This window comes from Neolamprologus brichardi, chromosome 7, assembly GCF_056152115.1.
Source record: "Neolamprologus brichardi isolate AB-2024 chromosome 7, ASM5615211v1, whole genome shotgun sequence".
In the NCBI taxonomy this organism is placed as follows: domain Eukaryota; kingdom Metazoa; phylum Chordata; class Actinopteri; order Cichliformes; family Cichlidae; genus Neolamprologus; species Neolamprologus brichardi.
The window spans coordinates 69,577,804-69,602,795 of NC_142110.1; the positions used below are offsets into that span (position 1 = coordinate 69,577,804).

The following is a 24,992-nucleotide window of genomic DNA, read 5'->3' on the forward strand; positions in this document are numbered from 1 at the left end:
TTCAAAAACTCAGAAAAGGATCATGTGTAGTTTATCTAAAGATGTTTAAAATCCTCTGATGTGACCAGAACGGAGGTGATTTTAAAAACAAAACATATAAAAAAAGGAATCTTTGTACCTTTCTGTTGGTCATTTACGTTATCAGTTGGCACACTGGTGAGTTTTTTCTTAAGGTTCATGATTTCTAGATGAATGTCGTCAATTTCAGTGTTGAAGAGGGGAGACATGTCAATCAGGATCACATTTGTGTCGATGGCATCTTTCACCTTCCTGTGAGATAAATACACTCTGATGATTCAGCATAAGCTAAATCTTCCTGAGCGCTCTTTGATTGCACAGTACTGTGAAAAAGTCTTGAGTCAACCTCATTTCTTTATATATTAAGTTAAAGGCAAATATGTGGCTATTTATTGAAACATGCAGCCATAAATTGAAATAGATAAAAACAGACTGCACAATTCTAACAAACTTGAACGTCAGTATTTGGTATGATCACCTTCATTCTTCAGCACAGATTGAGCTCTCTGAGGTAGCTTTCTGTAATTTGTTTTAGTCCACAGAAAGAGTTCTCCACGCTTCTTGAAGGACATCCAAAGTGCTTCTTTGGATGATGATCCCATGCTTTAATATTGTTGATGTGCAGGCTATGGGGAAGCAACTCCATGTCTAACAGTATTCTGTTGTGTGTTTTGGTTTTACATGGTTTTGTATGGTGGATCAAACCTGATGGTACTTTTCTGCATTCATCAGTTTTATCAAAGATCTTAATGCTGACCACCTCCTTTAAATTTGTCAGTCCGTCAGATTTTAGTTTAATACATTTTTTGGCATTTCTTAAGGACATGACGTTTTAGACACCGTTCATCTGAAATGTTCATATTTTTTAGGCCTGGCACTTCAGATATATATCAAATTTCCTTCCTCTGAATCTGGTCAGGTACAAGAACTGGACTGAAAATGAGTAAAAAATCAGCCTATGTCCAAAGAAAAACTTTGAAAGACCTTCAGAAACTATGCTCAAAAGCACTTTACAAAATTATGGGAAAGTCTGGCTCCTTGGAAGCAAAATATAAAGAAATGAGGGGTGACTCAAGAGTTTTCCAGTGTGCTGTATATTTTTACATTTAGCATTAGTGGAGTTCCTTTTAAGTTCATCCTCTCATGACTTACCTAACCTTCAAAGACATTTTCTCCAGTTTCTCCACGCTTGGTGGGGAGATTACTCTCAGGTTGGCCAGGCTGTCCAGCATAGAGTGCATGTTCATCATCTCCTGCAGGTGCTGGTTATCTGTGGGCTGTACATTGTTATGAGGGATAAGTGTCCTCATTTTCTGGGCAGCTCGCTGGACATCAGTGACAATTTGAGTCCAGAGTGCGTTGCAGGGATGGCACGGTTCACAGGCTGGGAATAATGTATTGAAGCCGGGCGTGCACTCATCACAGAATATACCGCTTACACCCGCCCGACAGATGCACTTGCCAGTCTCAGGGTCACATGATGGTTGTTTGGTTCCCTCCAGGTTGCAGTCACAAGCTGAAAACAAGATAAAACATGGTGTCTTTGCATGAAAACAAGGGGGATTTAGAAAAGGTTAAAGTGGACATGCGCTGCTGCTACTTAAAATACACTTTCCCCCAATAAACTGTAAACTCAATAAATCAGTGTGTCTATGCCTTAAAAGTAGAATGGGAGGCAGAGCCTTCAGTTTTCAGGCTTCAAACTTTCCTTTTTGCTAAAGCATATAGATAGGGCTGGATCGGTTGTCTAGGCTGCTGGGGGATTCTCAGGATGCACCGATGTTTTTTTACACCTGTCTGCATTTAATTATTAGTTAATATTAATCTCTGGTTCTCTTCCACACCCTGTCTTTGACCTGCGTTCTTCCTGGAACAGTGCAAACTTTCCAAATAAGACAGAAGTGGTAGATGTGGATGTTGTGCTTTGAGTGCAGCTCTTACAGTGACCATATAAGAATATCCCCATCCTGCGACATCAAGCAGATCAAAGAGTATAAAAAGTGTGATAAAATGAGTGTTCAGAACAGTCTGCACCCTTTTTTTGGTTTTTGGTTCACTGCCCTCAATATTTGACACTTTGGAACGATTTATATGAATAAACACCCCTGGAGACATATGAAAAGAAGAATTGTCCACTTAAAGGAAACACTGAAATATTACTCACAGATACACTGCAGGTCTGGATTCCTAAAATGATTTTCTCTGCATTCGTCACAGTGCCTTCCTCCAAACTCAGGAAGGCACGGACAATGTCCAGTTACCTGAATATGTCACAGCACATTCATTCAAAGTTTAACCATCAGCATCTACTGCAGGTGATTATTTATAATTTTATGTTTTTTATTTGAAATAAAAACAACCTTGAAATGGACACACAAACATACAAGGTTGTTTTTCTGAGGTGAGAGGAGCAGCAGAGTGACAGCCTCACACCCTAAATCAGGGGTGTCAAACTCAAATACACAGTGGGCCAAAATTCAAAACTGGAACAAAGTTGCGGGCTAACATTAATATTTATTGAAAAAAAATCTTCCTCCAGATATAAGAATGAATCTTTTCTTATGGACTCAAATAAGTTTTGCTGGAAAACTGAATATGGAACAAGCAAAGCTTAATACTAAACAATATAGATATTAGCTGTATAATACCAGTAGGCCAGCTCTAATAGTAATTTGGTATGGCTTCGCGGGCCAAATGTAATTAGGCTGCGGGCCAAATTTGGCCCGCGGGCCAGAGTTTGACACCTATGCCCTAAATGATAAATGAAAACCTGTGGTCACACGCCGACACTGTCTGTGGCTGTGGAGCTCTTGCCTTGTCACAGATGTTGGAGATAGATTTGATGAGGTCACATCTGCAGGGCTGACATCCCGAGGCTATGTTCAGATTCCAGTATCCGTCCTCACATTCATCACAGAGTTTACCTATCACACCTGTCCTACAGGGACACTGTCCTGTCCTCGGATCACAGAAACAGGGTCTCCCCAGAGGACACCGAGTCTCCTGAGTCCCCCGTCGATCACAGGAGCATTCTGGAAAATACTTTGATTTTAGTGTTTGTCAGAACATTGTGAAATATAGAAAATAAATATAGGGTATATAGATGGAGCAATAAAGAAGAAAAATTATGCAAGAAGATTATTGATGATGGAAGCATTCATCCCTCTTTCAAAACTGCAGTTTAACTTAAATGGTTCCAGTAAGAATCAGGTTTTAAACAGGATCTTTAGATACTTTTTTACTAGCAGCCTGTCATAAAAACACATAACACGTTCTTTAGCATTTTCACAGCTTTAATTGAAAAAACAACACATCTTGACAGCATGAAATAGTACTTTTGCACCAGCAAGTTTATTCTCGCAGACCTGTTAGCTGAAAAGTTTGCACATTTTGGCATTGTGAGCAGCGTGTCTTTGTTAAAAAAAAAACTGAGGACAACGGAAAAGCAAAGGCCTAAAGAAGAAGTGTGAGAAAAAAAAAAAAAGAAAAAGGGGAAAAAATGCTTTGCCTATTGATCACACTTATCGGTTCTGCTTGCACTTGGACAATCAGCTAATTTCAGTTTGTGTGCAGGAGAAGGAAAATAGTGGCACAGCCTACAGCATGAATATGGATATTTTATGGTAAAGTGGAGACTGCTCCAGGACAGAAACAGCTGCATTATTCTGCTAACACAACTTCAGCTCTTTGCAAGCACCTTCACAGACGCCATGCTAATGCTAAGCTAGCCGAGAACCCAGAGTGATGCTAAAGCTGAGTAAATGCAGACCTCAGCCCAGCAGCCAGAGCCTGAACAACAAGTAAAAAAGTTGCTGCAATCAGGCTGCAGCCTCTACCTGTTCATGCTTCTACAGTAGAATCACCATGACGACTGCTTTGAAGTCTCTTTGTGCTGGTCTCCATCTTTCAATTCAATTCAATTTTATTTATATAGCACCAATTCACAACAACAGTCGCCTCAAGGCGCTTTATATTGTAAGGTAGACCCTAAAATAATACAATAATCCCTGCAGCAAAAAGTCTAATGTGGCTGAAGCAATCTTATTATGACCAAGGAGAGAAAGCGTGAAAACTTTTGGCATGGAGAATTAAGAAAATGCAGAGTGAAGGAGCAATTAATAGTATAAAGACCTCTTTAGGGAATGTAACAGTAGATCCATTGGAAATTAATGACAGCTTTAGAGAATTTAATGAAAATTTGTATAAATCAGAATGTGCTTATGCCTCAGAAGAACAGGACGTATTCTTAGATCAAAATCAGTTCCAGACACTAACGGAAAACACAAAGCAGGAGTTAGACGGACGTCTAGCTATTGAAGAGATATCACAGGCTATCAAAAGCATTAACAGTGGTAAGGCACCTGGGCCAGATGGCTTTCCGGTCGAATTTTGTAAAAATTTCCAAGAAAAATTAATATTTCCTCTTTTTACCCTGAAGAAGCGTAAATGAAGCTCTCCCACCTACTCTGAGACAGGTAATGATTACTTTGCTACTGAAACCTGGTAAACCCCCTGCAGAGAGTTCATTTAGACGAATGGGGGTTGACACTAAAATACTTTGTAAAGTTTTAGCAAGACGATTAGACTCCTGTATCGCACATTTAGTTCATAATGATCAAAATGGCTTTGTACTAAAACGTCAAGGGTTTCACAACATAAGAAGGATTTTGATTATAATTCATGAGAAATTTGATGCTAAAGATACAGCATTATTATCACTCGATGCTCGTCAGGCCTTTGACAGGATAGAGTGGTCATATTTATTTAATGTTCTTCCAAAATATAGATTTGGAAACACTTTTCTCAAATGGGTTAAACCTTTGTATACAAATCCCAAAGCTAATGTTTTAACAGATAACAAGTTTCTAACCCTATCACATTGGAGCGCTCCACTCGCCAGGGGTGCCCGTTATCTCCAATGCTATTTTTCTTAGCTGGCGATGACAGAATGAGAACTGACATATTTGGTTTCCAGTTAGGAGATCAAGAGCATAGATTGGCCCTTTATGCTGATGACCTGATAGATTTTTTTGACTAGGCTGTCCATTAGTATACCAAAATTAATGCAACTAATGGAGTTATTTCAGTATACTTGGTGAGGTTTTGCATACATTTAAGCAGATGAAAGGACGATAGATGAAGTTTCTATGTTTTTGTTGTCACCTTTGCAGTCCTGGGTTAAGGCGTTGCCATGGTAGCCAGGTTTGCAGTGTTGGCAGTGCAGGCCAATTGTGTTGTGAAGGCAGCGTAGACATTCTCCTGTTGTGCTGTTACATGAGTTGGGATCATCAGGGTCGATGTTGTTGTTGCAGGGACACTCTTTACAGACTGCACCTGGCAATGTCAGATCACCATAGAAACCAGGGCTGCAGCTGTCACAGCTTACACCTAAAAGGGAAACGGAGAGTGATATATTTTATGTGTCTTTCCAAAATCTGCTGATAAACACTGACTCTTAGCATCGCTGCTGTCTGGTTGCCTCTTTTATGTAAAGAAGGTAAAAGTAAGTAACGCAAACATACTAGCTCTTACCTGTGTGCCCCTCCTGGCACTTACAGATGAGCCTGAGGGACTGTGGGTCATGCTGACAGGAAGTGGCGAAGAATCGTCCACTGCTCAGAACATCTGGACACAAACATGGCTGACAGGCCTGTCTGGAGATTGGGTCACCATAGTAACCCTCAACACACCTGCATCAAAATAGGTTTATCATGATTACCTGAACAGGTACCGACCCTCAGCAGTAAGTACTGGCACACTTATTTCCTGAGTAAATCTAATTTAAATAAATTTACTCAGAGACGTAGCAAAGACATTTTCAGAGGGAAATTTTCAGCTGAAAAAACCCAGCTGAGTTACAGTAAACAAAGGTTCCTTTTTTGAAATTGCATCTGCTTGCAGATAAAAGCTGCATAGCTGAAAACTGAAAACCCAGCCCTTTGTCTAATTCTCTCTGTTCTTCACCTTTATGGAGTATAGTATGTACTGCATCTCTGACTCGAGGAGGGGGCCTAAGGGTACATCTGTCACCATCTTACAATGCTGTGATTGCAGCCATTCCCCAACTCTCTGTGAATGGGACTCATGGCCATTGATCATGACACTTTGCATATTAATGATTAAGGACCTGACCTCACAGTCCATTGTTTGTCAGTGACTAACCTTTCACAGCTGGGTCCAGTAGTGTGCTCCCTGCAGTTCAGACAGTCTCCGGTAAATCCATCACACACCTCTGATAGCCCATTACATTCACACGATCGACATGAAGGGAATCCCCAGAATCCCATCTGACAGCGTTTGCAGCGCTGACCCGTAATCTCTGAACGGCATGCACACTGACCGCTGACCTGATCGCACAGCTCTGACACAGAGCCATGGGGGTCACAATCACATCCTGCAAAAAGGTGAGAATTCATTGTGAATCAACTGTCAGACGCTCAGGGAGAAAACGAAAGGCAGTGTTTCCCCTCTGGTTTGGGTTTCTTACGTTTGCAGCCTTCAGGTCCAAAGCCAAACGTCATTGGGGCACAGGCATCGCAGCAACGACCAATCACATTGGCCTTACAGTCACAAAACCCACCCAGTTTACTGCAGGATGGTCCAGTAGAGCCAATAACATTACACCTGCAAACTGACCACAGGTAAAACGCAGATATAAACATATGAAACACTCATCTTTTCCATTGTCTCAGTCCTGGATCATCTCAGTCCAACTACTTACGGACAGCTCCATTGTGGATTTGTGCTGAAAGGCTCATGATGAGTCCCTCGCAGACTTCAGGTAGCGACTCCTGAGGGCCAGGCTTGACAGCCAATCCAGTACAGTGAAACTGGTGAAAAGTGTCGAGGTCGCTCTGAGAGCAGAAATTTTGGACTGACCCGATTCTATTAAAAAGACTAATCTGAAAAAAGGGGGGCATGATTAAACATGTAGAAATCACCTCATATAGACACATCCCATCATTTAATTTTGAAGAGAAAAATTGAAAATTGAAACCATGCAATCTTCCCAAATTTATTTTTGCACAGAGAGTGCGCTTGTATTCCTCAGCTATGATTGGACAGTTACTGTTGGTAGGAGGATTTCAGGGAATATGTCAATCACTTTATCTGAATAGATGAAGACCTCCTTACCGAGTCAATTAGGATGTGTGAACTATCAGATCTGGGCTGTTTGTAAAAGGTGATATCCACAAAATATTGACCTCCAGCATTTAGACATAGCAAAGAGTCCAGAATACCTCGTCTGGAAAAACAAACAGAAAAAACAAACAAAAACTGCTGCTACTGAGACACAATCTCTGACACAAGTACACTATTAAAGCTTCAGAGAACCTTGGAGCTCACATAAATAAAAATGTGTAAGAATGTCTCTGTATGTGGAACCAGGAGTACAAAGGCACAACATTTGGCTCATGTGCGTTAGCTGTAGCTGCTGGCTGTCTGCTGTCGTTTTATAGATGTTCTGTTGAACATCTGTACATCCTGGTATGGTTCACAAGCTGCACTATGACTGACAACAAAGTGCTGCAAAGTTTATTAAATCATCACACACATGCAGCTACGCCCTGTCACTGATATACACACAGAGCCTGCTGCCTCAGCCACAAACATGATGTCACCCACAGACCACCTGATCATGGCCTCTGTTAACAACTCACACAGAGACTGTACAATATCCTGTACAATTTGCTAGTTTCAAAGAACCTGCTTAATTTCACATCTGAACAGTGTTGTGGCAGATTTCTTTTCTCATGTATTAATCACATATTTAATCATATCACATTAGTTATAGTTTCTCACTTTACTATAGTAAGAGCACTCCTGTCCATAGTTTACATGCATGTGGAACGTTAACACAGTGAGGCTGTTAAACAGATAGTGGGACTCCTTCTGCTTATCAGGGATGTAAATCCTTAGGTGACGGCCAAGCAGAAAACAAGGTCATAATTCTCTCTGAGGGAGAAGGTACAGCTCCACGTGAGAGGGGCCAACATGTGAGAGTTTGTGGATGTTCTTTGTCTGTGTCTCTGTATATATGATGTAAGGGCGGTGGCCACAATTCAGAGATGGTCCTGGTGTTTCACTAGGATGCTCTCTCCATATGTGTTTATTAAACCCACTTCAAATCAAGCTCACTGGGTGTTTTGCAGGTTATTGTTAAATTTTCCATAACAATTTGGCGTTGTCAGGCAGGATTCCTCCGGTGAGTTTCGCTGAACTACGGGCACACAGTGACTGGCCATCCTGAGGTAAAATTGCCTCAGTCCCACCGTTCCTTTGTTTTCTAAAAAAGGGGGAACCGCAAGGTGTGCTTCAGCGACTCACACATGCAGGAATTTTTTAATGAACCAAGAGTTCCAAGAGTGCAAATGAGTTACAACGGTGAGCTGCTTTGATTTGGGCAGGGTTTTCAACCAGACAGATGGGAAAAGCCTTGGTTACTTATTACTGCAACAAGTAGATGCAGGGTCCTAGAAACTCAACAAATTTGGGTATCCTAGTGTGAGAAATTGCACCTTGTTGTGGTTTTTCCTCCTAGTAAGGAGATACAGGTGCAGTAGCCAGAGTATTGCTGGAAGAAATCATCCCAAGGGTGGAATCTCCAGACTGAGATTGAGACTGGGTGCTGATCAGAAGTCTTCAGAGACCCAGCGAGAAGCAGGGATCATTCATAGCACAGCTGACAGCCCAGGCAGTGGTTGAGATCAAAGGTCGTGCGGTTTGGGGCCCTACTAGTCATCATGAGAAGATTCCAGAACCACAGAAATAACCATAAAGGTTAAAGATCTCTGCATTAGACACTGAGGAAGACAACGGGGTGTCAGATGATCTCTGCCCTTTTAACCTACAGCTGCATTGGAACGAGAGAGTGAGGGGTGAAAAGAGCACCCTCCTCCAACAAGGGCGTGCCAAGCTCCAACTCAGCGACTGCAGAGCAGACTCTGCACCACCCAAGAGCGATCAGCGAATGAATGCAGATGACAACTGATTAAACAATCAGGCTGTTATGCCTGAAGTAGTTGTGTTTTTGAGTTAAGGTGGTCGTTGGTGTATAGTAATCTTACTAGTAAGGATATGATTTAATCACATATTTAATCATATCACATTAGAAATCTGCCACAACACTATTCAGATGTGAAATTATAACAATAGTCATGTGACATTCATGGATGTAATAGATGCCCTGTTTTTTGATTCTCACCTGGAGTTTCCAGGTAGAATCACAGTTTTACTTCCTGTTGGATTGCTGCTGCAGCCACCATCGCCTGGTGACACTTTGCCGATACTGACTATAGCCATCCAATCAGATGCCGACTAGAGAAAATAATAAATTGACATGAGTTATAGAAAGACAATTCTGTCAATTTTATTAAACATGTACATTTACATGAAGTTTACCATTCAAAATCCCCTCACCTCTGGTTCATAGGAAATCGCCAGCTGGTAATCAGTCGAAGATGGGAGGTTGTCCACAGTAAATCTAAGCCCCACCCCCTCGAACACTCTGACCAATCCTAGGCCAGTCCAGGTTACTGGCTGGTGAGATGCCCTTTGACGGGGAATAATTTGCAGGGTGTAACCAGGGACCAGAGGTATGCTGGTTTGCTGCTGGATGGAAATAAACAACAGATGCACTGAGGAAAGAGGACGATCTGATTAGCTGAAACATATGAGTTGAGCTGTTTCCAAATTCAGGGGCTGCATCCTTTGGAGACCACATTTGTGGGACGACTATATCACAGCACACCAAAGGCTGCTCCAAATGCGGCCCACTAATGCGTCCTCCTTTTCCCCGGATTTGAAGGACGGTCCGGTGTATCCTTTGTGTCCCAGAGAAGCCCAGACCTCTCTCCCCAGCTATCTCCTCCAGCTTATCCGGGGGAACAGAAAGGCATTCCCAAGTCAGCCAAGAGATATAATCTCTCCAGCCTGTCCTGGGTCTGCCCCCAAGCTTCCTCCTGATGGAACTTCACCCAAGAGGCGCCCAGGAGGCATTCTTGTCAGATGCTTGAACCATCTAGACTGGCTCCTTTCGATGTGGAAGAGTAGCATCCCTAGTCTGAGCCCCTGCCAGATGGCTGAACCTCTCTAAGGGAGAGGCCAGCCACCCTTCGGAGGATGGCCATTTCTCCCACTTGTATCCGCGATCTCTTTCTTTCGGTAACTACCCACAGTTTGTGACCATAGGTGAGGGTACGGACGTAGATCAACCGGTAAATTGAGATCTTCACTTTTAAACTCAGCTCTCTCTTCACCACAACGGACTGGTACAGTGCCTGCATTACTGCAGCTGCAACACCAATTTGGCTGTTGATCTCTAGCTCCCTTCTCCTGTCACTTGTGAACAAGACCAGGATAGTTAAACTCCTCCACTTGGGGCAGTAACTCGTCCCTGACCTGGAGTGGGCACCCCAACCCTTCCGGCTGAGGACCATGGCCTCAGACTTGGAAGTGCTGATTTTCATTACCACCACTTCACACTCAGCTGTGAATCATTCCAGTGTGAGCTGGAGACCATCACCTGATGAAGCCAACAGAACCACATCATCCGCAAAAAGCAGAGATGAGATTCTGAGACCATCAGGTGAAAGCCTTCTACCCCTTGGCTAAACCTAGAAACTTTGTCCATAAAAATTTTGAATAGAATCTGTGACAAAGGGCAGCCCTAGCGGAGTCCATCACCCACTGGGAATGAGTCCCACTAATTACCGTCTATGCAGACCAAGCTCTTCCAATGGTTGTATAAGGATTGAATGGCCTGTAGTAATGGGCCAAACACCCCATACTCCTGGAGAACACCCCATGGGAAACTCAAAGGGACACGGTCGAATGCCCACAGCCAAAACACTGGCTGGGCAAACTCCCATGCACCCTCATGTATCCTTGAGAGGATAAAGAGCTGGTCCAGTTTTCCACGACTAGGACGAAAACCGCATTGTTCCTCCTTTATCTGGTTTGACTGAAGGACAGACTGAATACTTTCCAACACCCTGGCATATACATTCCCACGGACCTTGGTAGGTCGTCCCGCTCCCCAGACTCTGCTTACTTCACAGAAGACATGCCAGTGGGATTAAGGAGGTCCCCAAAGTATTCCTTCCACCGCCCAACAATTTTCTCAGTCGAAGTCAGCAGCACTCCACCTGCACTATACACAGTGCAGGTAGAGCACCGCTGTTCACTCCTGAGCCGGCTGAGCCGCGTTCCGCTTGGCTTGTCAGTACATATTAGTGGTGCAATGGATCAAAAATCTCACGGTTCGGATCGGATCACGGTTTTAAGTCACGGATCGGATCAATTTTCAGATCAGCAAAAAAAGAAAAAAGACAAAAATTTAACATTTACTTATTCACTTATTGAAGTTTTTTTGCCTGTTAAAAACATTCAACTCAAGACTCATTCCACGTAATCATTAAAAAAATATATGGTTCAATATAGGGCAGTATAGGGCTTTGTATCTACCACTGAATTCAATTTTATTTATAGAGTGCCAAATCCCAACAACAGTCCCCTCAAGGCACTTTATATTGTAAGGTAGACCCTACAATAATACATACCGCTCATTATATCGCACTCCGCTGTGATACAATGAGCTGTCACGGTCACATAGCTTTCCGTTGCCCTGGAGGTCCACCCGTTTGAAGTTGGGCAACAGAAGATGCCTGGGACAGTTCAGCCATAACTTTAAACTTTTCGTGCTCATACATGCTTGGAACGATCTTGCCACTAAAGTGGACGTGCAATGGGATATCATAGCGTGGCTCAAGCACGTTCATCATAGTTTAACCCCCTTGTTTTGCACAACGGAATATGGCCTCCCGTCTGCAGCTAAACACCCCAATAGCTTTTGTAATAGCTTGAGCCCGATCAGACTGGGCAGCAAAGGGCTGCTTAAATATAGAAAACTCCTCTGCACTTCCACCTGGACCACTAGCACTGGCCATAACTATCACTTGACAGACGCACCATACACATAATTTTTTTCCTTCTTTTTCGAATCTTCGGATTACGTGGGTGCCGAAGCGTGGAGTGGGATCGGTTCGGATTACTGATCAACCGTGATCAGTTGCACCACTAGTACATATCAGCTGCCTCCGAAGTCCCACAGGCGAACCAAGGACTCCTTCAATAGGACTCCTTCTTCAGCCGGGTGGCTCCCTTCACCTCTGGTGTCTAAGGATGGGTATCAAAGCCCGGTTATTGTTGAGAACCGGTTCCCACTGTTTCAATTCCTTGGAATTGTTTGCCATTTTTGCAAATGATTCCCTTATCGATTCCAGTCGCCCCGAATGACGTCACCACGATGTGGAGCGTCATTTACCTGGCAGGTAACATGGCGCCTAAGCGGCTCAAACACTCAAAAGTTTGGTTATACTTTACGAGAACGGATGACAACAGGGCAACTTGCAATACTTGTAAAGTAGACACTTCATTTAAGGGAATAAACACTACGAATATGCAAAAGCATTTGCTCACAAAACACGCGATGACCTCAAATGAATGTCGTGTTTTTAATTCCACTCGTGAATCTCAACCCAGCAGCAGCGGTAACGTTTGCACGTCCTCTCCCGTTAATGCGGCAGGTAAATAATCAACTAACAGTGCATATTATGTTAGCGCGATCTGCCTTATTACAAAACCTGCCATTACTGTGCATTTAGGTGACCATGATGAGACAGACAGACAGAGTCTGGCTCAGATGCTGGCAGTTCTCGCTGCAGTCTACCGGTAGCGTCTCCTTTCAGGCAGGATAGACGAATGTCAGCGAGCAGTGACTCAGTTTGTGGTCAAAGGCTTGCAGCCATTTGCCACAGCAGATGCCCCCGATTTATGGTAAGTGAATGTGTTTAATTGTAGGCAGGGACATTACTGGATATTCTTGTGTAATTGCTACAGAATAATTTGTGTTATACTTTGTTATTTATTTTATTATTTTACAATTACACTTTTTTTCCTGGGCACCCTGTGACACCCCATTGAAGAGCCGTAGGCTGGATCTCTTAAGATCTCACTGTTGGGTTTGTAAGGCCATGTTACTCTTACTTAGAGAAGATATAAAACAAAGTTCTAAGCTAATCGACCTTAGTGTTCTCCTTTTTAAAAAATAAGAATCGATAAGAGAATCGATAAAGAATCGAATCGCTAAACAGACTCAAAAATGGAATCGGAATTGTGAAAATCTTATCAATCAATGTCCACCATTTGGTTTAGGTGTTACCACCATGACAGGCCCCAACCGCAGCGCAGTGCAGCAGCTTTGGCGGTGGAGGTGCTGAACATGGTCCATTTGGACTCAATGCCCCCAGACTGTCTTGGAAAACTGTTGAAGCTCTGCCAGAGGTGTGTGTTTAAGATCTCGCGGACTGGGGGCCTCAGCCAGGCATTCCCAGCACACCCTCACTATACCTTTAGCTGCGCCATGTCTGTCCAATGTCCTCCCCAGCCACCTGATCCAGCTCACCACCAGGTGGTGATCAGTTAGCAGCTCAGCCCCTCTCTTTACCCGAGGGTCCAGAACACATGGCCGCAGGTCTGGTGATACGATTACAAAATCGATCATCGACCTATGGCCTAGAACTTTCTGCACTTTGTGCACTTATGGACGATCTTATGTTTTAACATGGTGTTTGAATCCAGGATTCATTGTGGGTCTAAGGTACAAGCAATTTTTTGGAAAAAAAAACATGGCAAACGGTTGTAGCAAAGCAGTCCAGAAATAATAAAATAAATAAATAAAAGTGAGTACTGGGTTTTTTATCTCACCCAAATATCTAGTGGAACAAATGTTAGCATACCAAAGAATCTTAGAACATCAAACTTATGTCTGTGAAGGTTCTCAGTCATCCAGGTCATCGTAGTCAAAGGAGCTTGCAAAGAAAAGCGTCTGGACTTCTTTAAGTTACTTGAAGACGTTTCACCTCTCATCCGAGAGGCTTCTTCAGTTCTCACCTCTCAGATGAGAGGTGAAACGTCTTCAAGTAACTTAAAGAAGTCCAGACGCTTTTCTTTGCAAGCTCCTTTGACAACATCAAACTTAGCTAACCTTCATCTAAGTTACATGACGTTAGTGATATTGCTACTTAATCGGGTCATGCAAACTTTGGTTAGTTATAACCTGAACCTTTGTTATAAAGCCCAACATTTATGCCGATCTTATGGACTGGACTGGTTCCTATATAGCGCTTTTCTACTCTTCTGAGCACTCAAAGCGCTTTACACAACTTGTGCATTCACATATTTTCTTAGTGCTTTCTAATTAACATTCACACTCCAATGGATGCATCGAAGAGCAATTTAGGATTAGTATATTGCCCAAGATATTTGGCAAGTGGACTAGGGGAAGCCAGGAATCAAACCACCAACCTTCCGATCAGTAGATGACCTGCTCTACCGCCTGAGCTTATGTCCTGTTTCCCATTTCTCTTAGTTTTTTTCTCTCTGATTAAAATGAAAGTACGTCCCATGATTCTAATAAGAAAATTGTGCTTTCATCCTGCAAGTTACCAAATGCTTGATGAGACCTATTATATTTGTACTGTCAAAATGAAATGAGACTAGTCTCATGCTCTACTCCAGCAAACTAGCTAAACTTAGATTCATTGTTGGTTAAGGGCACTCAGTGCCCAGATTCACATGCAGATGAAAAAACAATAACATAAAGATTTTCTGTATTTCTGTTGAACATGCTGACCACCACAGCAGTAGCTGCTACTGTCATGGTTGCCAGGCAACAGGAACCCCATGTTGTAGGCTAGACCGTCCAAGTTCATAGCCTTGAACTTCTGGCCTTCGCTGCCTTGGAAGAATGCAGCCCCTGAATTTAGACACAACCTATAGTCTCCAAATGATCAACGCATCAAAGTGTAACAGAAAATGGATCTCACCAATCTCTTTCTCATGTTCTGTTGCTGGGCAAGTTGGCGAGCCCGCCGAACTAAAATAATTCGTCCATTTTGGAACTTAGTGTCAAAACCTTGCTCTTTGAAGTACTGCTCACACTGAGGTAACCCTCCTGGGTTCAGCTGAAAACACACACAGATACTGTTTATATAGTGCAAGTGGACAGCATTCACAGTGCTTCACTTATTCCACATTTTGTCATATTAGAGCCTTATTCCAAAATGGATTAAAATCATTTTTCACCTTGAATTTCTACACAGAATACCCTATAATGACAAAGTAAGATGAGTTTCCCTGAAAGTCTTGCAAATTTATTAAAAATTAAAATACAAACAAATAACATGTAGCTATAAGGAGGAATTGTTTGTAGACCTTTGAGCCTGGACTGTATTGAGGCACGGATCTGGAACAGAAACATTTCTGAAGATCCCAAATGAGCACAGCGGCCTGCATTATTCATAAATTAAGCGCCTTGAGGCGACATTTAAGCGCCTTGAGGCGACATTTGTTGTGATTTGGCGCTATATAAATAAAATTGAATTGAATTGAATTGAATTGAATAAATAGACGTTTAGAACCACCATTACTCTTCCTAAAGCTGGCTGCTCAGCAAACGGTTAGGGAGCTGAAGGAACGGGCTAGAAGTCCTTACTTATAGAGGTCACCAAGAACTTAATGCTCAATCTGACAGAGCTCCATGGTTGCTTTGTGGAGAGAAGAGAACCTTCCAGAAAGACAGCCATTTTTGCAGCACTCCACCAATCAGACCTGTATGGTAGCGTGGCCAGACGGAAGAGATTCCTCAGTAAAAGGCTCAAGAGTTTGCTAAACAGCATACCAAGGACTCTCAGACCATGAGTAACAAAATTCTTTGGTCTGAGGAAATGAAGATTGAGCTTTTTGGCCTGACTGCCAAGCATCACGTCTAGAAGAAACCAGCCACGGCGCATTATACGCTCAACACCATTGCTACAGGGAATCACGGTATAGAATCATGCTATGGGGATGACTTTCAGAAGGAGGAACTAGGAGACTAGTAATTGTTGAAGGAAAGATAAATGCTGCAATGTATAGTGATATCCTTAAAATCCTAACCTGCTCCAGAACACTCTGGACCTCAGACTGGGACGAAGGTTTATCTTCCAACAGTGCAACAACTCTAAGCACACAGCCAAGATAAGAAAGGTGTAGTCCAGACAGAGCTCAGACTTGAACCCAAATAAACATTTCTGTAGAAATCTTAAAATGGCCTTGCACTGATGCTCCCAGATCAAGCTGATGGAGCTTGAGAGAGCATAACTAAGGGAGGTCTCAGGGTGACCCAGTGTTTTGAGTTTTGTACTTTTATTTTTGATTTCATCATGGTTCATGACTGTTAGGCTTTTGGTTTCTGTTTTTGTATTTCTTGATCTCTAGTTCCTCTGGATTTGTGATTTCTAGTTCTTAGATTTAGTTCTGTCCTTGTATTTATTCTCTTGTTTCCCAGTCAGTCGTGTCTCATGTCACTCCTGTCCCTGTACTCTGTGTTCCCTCAGTTGAGTACCAAGTCTGTATTTCTGTGCCTGTCCTGGTCCCACGTCCTTATGTTCCCTCTGTACCGTGTCAGTGTTATCATAGCTTTAAGCTTGTATCTCTGAGTCTATGTCTGTGTGTACATGGCGTAATTCCTGTTTTATTTAGATAGTCTTGCTCCTACACTAGTGCATTTAGTTTTGCCTTCTCTCATCTCATTATATCTGATTTGTTCCAGCTGTGTTTCTTCCTGTTTCCTAATCCATCCTCCTACACAGGTAGGATCATCCTACCTGTGTATTTTAGTCCTCAGTCTACCCCTGCTTATTGTCGCGATGTTAACCTTCATGGACACTCTCTTTGTGCCGTGTTTTCACCCCTTGTGTTCCTGTAAATATCCTTGCTCTTAGTTCTGGTTCATTTCCTTTTTTCTTGTTTCAGGTTCCATTGCACACTTTAGTGTCTATTTCTGTGTTTCTGATTGAGTTCATTTCTATGAAGAGTTTTCCCAGTAATAAATCTGCGCTCTGAGTTTAACTTTCCATTTCTGAGTCCTGCATTTGGGTCCCTTATCCTGCCTGCTCCACAGCACTGTCTCCTGAATCCAACCTGGAAGTTGTTTCCACAGAAGAGGGGCCTGAAAACTTTACTCGAAATTGCAATAATTTCGAGTAAACCTTTTTTACTTTGCTACTATGGGGTATTGTGTGTAGAATTATGAGTTGAAAAAAATGAATGCAATGAATTTTAGACTGAGGCTGTATCATTACACAATGTAGAACAAGCAAAATGCTGTGAATACTTTGCTGAATGCACTGTAAAAAGACAATTTTACAGATAAACACATATTAATACTGAACTATAGCTGTGTAGGTTCTAAGTCATTCAGGTCATGGTAGCCTAAGGAGCTTGGAATGAAAGTGACTGAACTTCTTTAATTCAATTAAAATTCAGACCGCGGTCAAGTGAGCCGTCATTTCTGTGCTTCTACACTAGCCTTTACGGCAGCGCTTTTTATCCTTCATTCCCGATCGCAAACATAGACCTGTGCACACATACACACATGTGCACACATTGCATTGGGACAGTATGGTTGCATCATGCATTTCTTCACCAGGGCTGATGTGTTAGTTGTCCAGTATAGGTCCTCGGAAATGTGGTCACCTTTTATGGATAAGGGAGGGGGATGAGTTTTTTTTCTTGCAGAAGTCCATGACCAGTTACTTGGTTTTCCTGGTGTTTATGGTTAGGTTATTGTAGTCACACCATTCTGTCAGACGTTGGATCTCATCTCTGTAGGCGGTGTCGTCATCATTGGTGATGAGCCCCATCAGAGTGGAGTCATCTGCAAATTTGATGATGATGTTGAGGGATGTGTGAGGGTGCAGTCACTGGTGTAGATGGTGTATAGGAGTGGACACAACACACATCCTTGTGGTGAGCCAGTGCTGGTGGATGATCTCTGGTTGCCAACCTTGACTCTTTGTGATTGGTCTGTGAGAAAGTTTTTGAACCATGCACATGTACCAAGGGGGAAGTCCAAGTTTACCCGCTTGACTATAAGAATGTCTGGGATGATGGTATTAAAGGCTGAGCTGAAATCAATAATGAGCATCCTTACTGAAGTCCCAGGATTCTCCAGGTTATGCAGAGCAGAGTGGAGGGCAGTGGAAATTGCTTTCTCGGTGGACCTGTTTGCCTTATAGCAGGGGTCGGCAACCTTTCAGATGATGAGTGCCATCTAAAATGTCCTCAGAAGTCAGTGTGCTGTATGATTGCATTAGCCATAAATTTAATAATGCTCTATATTGACAGTTACACACTATATAGAACAACTTTATAGAATTGTATTTGTTCGCAGATGTTGGCAGCTATCAGCGAATAGTTATCAGCTATTATGAAACAAAAAAAGACACTTTTTATCCATAACAAGAACTCCGTAACAGCAAATGAACTGTACAAAAGAAAACATAAATGCTATTTATGGTCTCCTCACAACAATGATAAGAAAAATAAACTGGGCCAATATGGCATGTTTGTTAATACAGGGATAAACATGTTAATGTGATCTCTGGTCTTCCAATCAGCGACACGGGTCTATGAGTGTCCAGCATTCAGATGGCTACCTCACGACACTCTTCGTGTGAGAGAAAATCTGCTCACACAGACATGTAGAGCCAAATACTGTCAATAAGGCCTCTGCAATGTTCTGAAGACAGTAAAACTTGACTGGGAGTGATGTCCAGCAGGTGAAAAAGCTCCATGAACATGCACAGCTATGGATTTCAGCTGCGTTCGTAGTTCTGCAAACTTTGACCCTCACAGAGTCGAGCTCCTGAAGCATTCGAAGTGTTGGAATGTAGAAATTTCAACATTGCTTGAAAAAACTGCCAGCTAGCAACGTCCCTCTCACTGGTAGGCTAAGTTATTTTTAGCCAATTACAAGTTGAACCTGGTGAAGCGGCACAACTAATGTGTCTATGCTAGTTAATTTGCAATGTGCACCGCTGGCCCGGCCATTTATTTTTTAATGCACCTTCTCAGATTAATTCGCTGCGTGTCGTGCCCAGGGCTGGACTGGGACAAAAAAAATCGTCCCGGGCATTTTAACTAGAGACCAGCCCCCCAGGTATTGTAGGAAAAATCATAAAGCCTTTTAATGAAAACAAACACTGTTGTGACAGTGATGTACAGTCTTGTTGGTATGATTTCTATACATTTTCCATCAGATAAAAACTTAAAGCGAGACATTTTTAATGAGAATAAGAAAGAAGAGTATGTGCCCCCCTCTCCCTGTTAATGCCCTGCCTGGCCCCCTGGCAACACTTTGCTAGTCCCGCCCCTGCACAGTTACCAGGTGTCAGGTGCTTAGAAAAGTATCCTGGTGTTATTTGTCTCTCAGAAACAGTTCATAACTTCAACTGAGCTATTTTTACACATCGGCCAGCACCTGGCCAATACACCACCTTTCATTGTTTATACCGTTACAAAAACTAAAACAAACAAACAAAAAAACATTGGCCCATAAAAACTAAATTCACCATTGGCCCACCGGGCAAATGCCCGATATGCCCGATGGCCAGTCCAGCTATGGTTGTGCCATCAGTTAACCCTTAGTGTGCCAGCTGTGGCACGCGTGCCCAGGGTTGCCGACCCTGGTTGGGGTCCAAACTAGGTGTGATGCAGTCCTTTATGTGCTTTAAGACCAGCTTCTTGAAGAACTTTGCGACCACTGGAACACTGATGGTGGTGGACTCTGAACTATTGTTGCTGATTTCAGGCAATGAGGGGCAGTGGCATGTGACAGGGAGAGGTTCAATAGTCTGGTGAAAACAGGAGCCAGCTGGTCGGCACAGGTTTTGAGGATACTCCCAGGTATTCCATCTCGGCCAGCAGCTTTTCTCTGGTACTGCTCTGCGAACCTAGTTTTCTTGAAGAGTAAACGTGTGAGGGCTGTGCTCAGAGAAGGCTGTGGCAGAGCGGTGTGCATGGTAGGCGTGTCTACAGTTCTCTCAAAGCGGGTAAAGAAGCGGTTAAGTTCCTCTGCTAATGAGATGTCCATGTTATCTGTATTTGTCCCATTGCCTTTGTAGTTGGTGATGTCTTTCAGGCCCTCCCATACCTTCTTGGAGTTGTTGTCTGAGAGGTGATCTGATAGTTTATTTGAATAGTCCGGTTTTGCTGCTCTGATGCCTTTTTTAAGGTCTGCTCTTTCTCTGATATACATATCGTGCTCCCCAGATTTGTATGCAGAGTTGCGTGCCTTTAACAATTCCTGAACTTTACTTGTCATCCAGGTTTCACAGTTGGGGCTGACCTGGACCTACTTTTCCGTGGTGACAGTGTCCATGCAGTGCATAACCCACCACTGCAGATGTGTGGGTCTCTAGGTCGCCATGTTCGAAGACATGCCACTCTGTGAGGGCAAAAGAGTCCTGCAGCTGAGCCAGAGCTTCCTTAGAAAGGTGTTAATGTTTCTGATGGTGGGCTTTGTCCTTTTCCTGAGTGGTGTGTATGCCGGGACAACAAGCAGGGAGAGGTGGTCGGACATACTCAGGTGGGGGAGGGGAACAGATCTGTAGGCTTGCTTAATATTTGAGTAAACATGGTCCAAGGTGTTTTTCCCTCTCGTGGGGCATTTCACATGTTATACAAATTTAGGCAGCACAGTTTTTAAGCATGCTTTGTTAAAGTCCCCTGCGATGATGTGTACTTCCTCTGGATATGTCCGTAGCTGTTCGGAGATCGTGTCGTTCAGGTAGGCAAGGGCTGTGCTAGCATTAGCGTCTGGTGGTATGTAGACTGCTGTTATTAGCACTGCAGGCAGTTCTCTGGGATGTTGTTGATCCACTGATAATCGCTGGTAACGGGGTTCTGGCTGTCATAACTGATGTTGTATAATTCCCAATGACTTAAGGTGAATTTGGCTATGCAATAAGGGAAACAAAAGAAAAAGAAAAGGAAACAAAAAGAAAAAGAAGAGCACCTAATTGGGGGCCCTTAAGCAACTGCGACTATGTGCACCGCCATGTTGTGCTAAAATGTACACGATATTAAAAATTTATTTTAAATTATCTGCAATAGTTGACATAGAATTGTGAGTTGAATACTCCTTTTAGTTACCTTCTTTACATGTCTCTCAACTTTCCTCACAAAATGCTGCATCTATCTATCTATCTATCCATCCATCCACTCCATTCACTTTCTTTCCAAGCTCTGTGTCAGGTGGCTTGTCATCTGTTACACACCAGAGAAGATGATGATGGACCAGCAGAAGAAGGCGGCGATGGAGGAGGAGTTGTAGAAGACCTTCCTCCTAGCAGTGGGAAAGTGAGTTCAGCCTCATAGAGGAAATAATTCAGTGGAGGCAAGAAGTACCCAGGTGCAGGGTCAGAGCATCGCCGACCAATCATGTTGGGTAAACAGCGACACTGTCCATCCTCTGGAGAACACCTGATGGGACAGGAAATCCCCCCAAAAAGACAGGAAGTGACACACTGGAGGCTCTATGGTGTCAGTTATTAAGAGTCTAATTACTGCTTTTATGATGCATTTCCAGCTCACAACAGCGTACCATACCTATAAGGTAATAAACTGACTTTTTCTGATTATTTTACTGGTATTCAGTTGGTTTCTGGTGCTTCCTGTTAATTTTTCTTCTTTCTCAAACTAATCTGTGATTCAGATCAAACTGACTGTTGATCTTTATTCAATACTTTTTATTATGTCACACACAAAATAAAGACAGAAAGAAAACATACGTGCTGCCGTGAGCTCCGCCAATATCACAGTTACAAGGTGAGCATCTGAACACAGAGTTTCCCAAACCCCAGAAATCTGGCTGAACACAAACACATTAAAAGACATTAAAATTAGACTTTTTTTTCACTCAGAGTGGCTAAAATGTTATGATATTTTCTTTAGAATCACTGTGTCCAGGCAATCAGTTCAAACTGAGGACAAAATATAGTTTACTTAAACACTGTTTTATGCTTTAAAACTCATTCATCATTTATTTTGAAAATTCAGACAATGCTTGCAGAGTTTGAATGAGTTTTTATGTGCCTTCAAATCATACAGTTTTTGTTCTTCTTCTTCTTGCTGCTTCAGGAATGACCACAGCATTATATTTATTAGATAGTTTTAATGTGATTCAGATATTTTGATTTTCCATTGTTATCACTACCTACATCCGTGTTACCACATCCGGGACGGAAAATGCTCACTACATAACAGTAACTGATGTTATTAGTACTTCAGTATCTTCTTAGATGAAATTTGAGATTTTATTACTTGTGTTGTGGAACTGATGAGGAAACTAAATACTGGGTTTAATATTGTATACAAAAAAATTTGTGCAGTCTTTAACTGCCAGCGCTCTTAAGCCTGTTGATGCTGTGTATCACAGTTCTCTTTTTTATGACTAGGGGCAGTTTCAACAGCAACCACTCTATTTTCTATGACTGCCATCTCCAAGTCCCAGAAAATCCCATGGCGTCCACCAACTATAGAAATGTTTTCAGTGGGAGACACATTTCGTCATCATCATGTGACTTCTCAGTCTCAGCTGATTGCAGGTTTCCAACCTTATGAGCAGTTCATCTGCACAATGATTAAAACTAAAACCACTGAATGAACAATGGGCTGTGAGCTCAGTTTTGTAAATGGCCTCCTTGACTCCATGCTCAAACCAGCGTTCCTCCCTGTCCAGGATACATCCTCACCATTGAAAGAGTGTCCACTGGCCTGTAGGTGTAAATAGACTGCAGCGTCCTGGCCTAATCAGGTAGTTCCTCTGTGTTGTGGCATCTGCTTAGCCAGAGGTTGTTTGGTTGTAAAAATCAGCACTTAACAGTGTACAGGGGTAGGCAACGCCAGGCCTCAAGTGCCAATGTCCTGCAGGTTTTAGATCTCATCCTGGTCAACACACCTGAATCAAATGATTAGTTCATTACCAGGCCTCTGCAGAACTTCAAGACATGCTGAAGAAGTCATTTAGCCCTTTAAATCAGCTGTGTTGGATCAAGGGCACATCTAAAACAGGCAGGACACAGGCACTTGAATCCTGGGATTACCTATCTGTGTACATTATATTCCTTAGGTCGGGTTTATTATTTGTTTGAATTATTTCCCAGCTCTATTATCAATTAAATTTAATGAGGATGAAAGGAAGCTAAAGAGTAAATTACTTATTTTACAGATGTGGCCTACCAGACACCGATCACACAGCGGTCCACTTGCCATTGGGTCACATTCACAAGTTCCTGTTAGCTGATCACATGACCCAACACTCCCCAAAGGATGACACCTGCACGCTGAAACACACACACACAGTCAGCCTGAAAGTTTCTGTCACGCTCATACCTTCAGCTTGTTGAAATCATCATATACACACAAGCAGGAGCTCCTTTGTTGAGAATGACAACAGGACAAATAAAGTTATTTGGTCACCCTGACAACCCGTGGGGTCATCCTGCCTCAGGCTGAAGAAGCCATGTTTGCAGCGATCACAACGTTGACCCTCCACATTTTCTTTGCATACGCACTGACCGCTCAGAGCGTCACACTGACCGCCGCCACGTGAACCAGCTGGATCGCAGTTACATGCTGAAACACATCACCATTACATGGTATGACATCATCATCCCAAAGCTGTTACGTCATTTCACTCAATGCAAATTTATTTCTAAAGGACCAAAACAACATTATAAATTAAAGACCATACAATAATCATCATCTTGTTATGAGACAGCTTCCCTGAGAAACAAGGGGCTGTGTTGGGTAATCACTCTCCTCCTGAGGCTACAGTCATATCAACATAAACAGTGGCTGTAGTTATTGTGCCATCAACTACAGATAGACAGTCTGCTACTACTGTGATTGAAATTGGCAATTGCACACATTCTGTTTGCGACAAAAGTTATGCATAATACCATAGCTGTGATAAACTGAAAAAACCCTACACCCAAATCTACTGCCATCTTGATCAGAAATGTAGTGCTATACTGGAGCCAGGAGTGGACTTATCGGTCCACTGAGACACTGGCCTAAGGGTCATTATGGGCTGTGGTGAGGAGCCCATTTGATGAGAAAACAGCTTATGGACCAAGTCAAATTCATGGACCAAGCACGACTCCATCAGCCACAAACTTGCTGAGCTTTAATTACCAGAACAACTGTCTGTGAAGGTTCTCAGTCATCCAGGTCATCGTAGTCTAAGGATCTTGGAAAGAAAAGCGTCTGGACTTCTTTAAGTTGCTTGAAGATGTTTCACCTCTCATCTGAGAAGCTTCTTCAGTTCTAAGGTCAAATGGAGGAACTCTGGGACTCTCCACCATTTGACCTTAGAATTGAAGAAGCTTCTCGGATGAGAGGTGAAATGTCTTCAAGCAACTTAACGAATTCCAGACGCTTTTCTTTCCAAGATCCTTAGACTACCAGAACAACTGCTTAATTTAGAAACAAATGAGTCATTTGTTTATTTTATGAATAACCAGCATTCAACAACGACAGTACAAAGTAGCAGTTAAAAATAGAGGCAGAGCGTATTTTTATAACATAAATTATCCAGTGTAGCTCAGAATTTATAAACATATTTTACTGTCAGCTTTCACTGAGTTAATGGAGACTGTTACTGCACCATGTTGGTAAAAGTCATAAATCACTGGGTTTGACATTCAGACATTACTGTTAACATAGTAATATCCCATAAATAGCTGCATTCTGACAAACATCCAGCCGCACCACTTCAGCGATGAAAGAAAATAATAGAAACAGAAAAAGGTGAGACTCATTTCTACAGGAGCAGTGAGAGCATGAATATTCAAAAAGTAAAATAATAATAAAAGCTTACGTATGCAGGCTTGTGGGTCATCCTTCGCTCTCTGCGGATCCTGATACAAAAAAGGTTGACACTGTTCACACTGAGGCCCCATCCTGTTGTTGCCGCAGTCATCACACACACCGCCGCTCACACCTCCAGTCGCTTCGTAACGAGCTGCATCAAAGTGACACGAGTCCGAGTGACTGTGGCAATTACATGCTAAGAAAGACAGAAA

At 42.6% G+C, this 24,992-nt stretch overlaps 1 protein-coding gene across 1 annotated transcript in view; it reads right to left on the bottom strand.

Moving 5' to 3' along the window:
• lamb4 (laminin, beta 4) overlaps window positions 1-24,992 on the bottom strand; it is a 50,251-nt gene that overhangs the window by 13,906 nt on the left and 11,353 nt on the right. The window contains exons 10-27 of the mRNA XM_087844586.1: window positions 24,788-24,976; window positions 23,386-23,541; window positions 23,146-23,249; window positions 21,696-21,775; window positions 21,183-21,387; window positions 14,907-15,044; window positions 9,439-9,627; window positions 9,224-9,336; window positions 7,153-7,264; window positions 6,740-6,920; window positions 6,506-6,649; window positions 6,181-6,412; window positions 5,551-5,708; window positions 5,182-5,406; window positions 2,833-3,050; window positions 2,183-2,279; window positions 1,171-1,534; window positions 119-270 (exon numbers count right to left, since the gene is read on the bottom strand). Of these exons, the coding sequence (XP_087700712.1) occupies window positions 119-270; window positions 1,171-1,534; window positions 2,183-2,279; window positions 2,833-3,050; window positions 5,182-5,406; window positions 5,551-5,708; window positions 6,181-6,412; window positions 6,506-6,649; window positions 6,740-6,920; window positions 7,153-7,264; window positions 9,224-9,336; window positions 9,439-9,627; window positions 14,907-15,044; window positions 21,183-21,387; window positions 21,696-21,775; window positions 23,146-23,249; window positions 23,386-23,541; window positions 24,788-24,976 (3,057 nt within the window). The remainder of the gene's footprint in view (window positions 1-118; window positions 271-1,170; window positions 1,535-2,182; window positions 2,280-2,832; window positions 3,051-5,181; window positions 5,407-5,550; window positions 5,709-6,180; window positions 6,413-6,505; window positions 6,650-6,739; window positions 6,921-7,152; window positions 7,265-9,223; window positions 9,337-9,438; window positions 9,628-14,906; window positions 15,045-21,182; window positions 21,388-21,695; window positions 21,776-23,145; window positions 23,250-23,385; window positions 23,542-24,787; window positions 24,977-24,992) is intronic.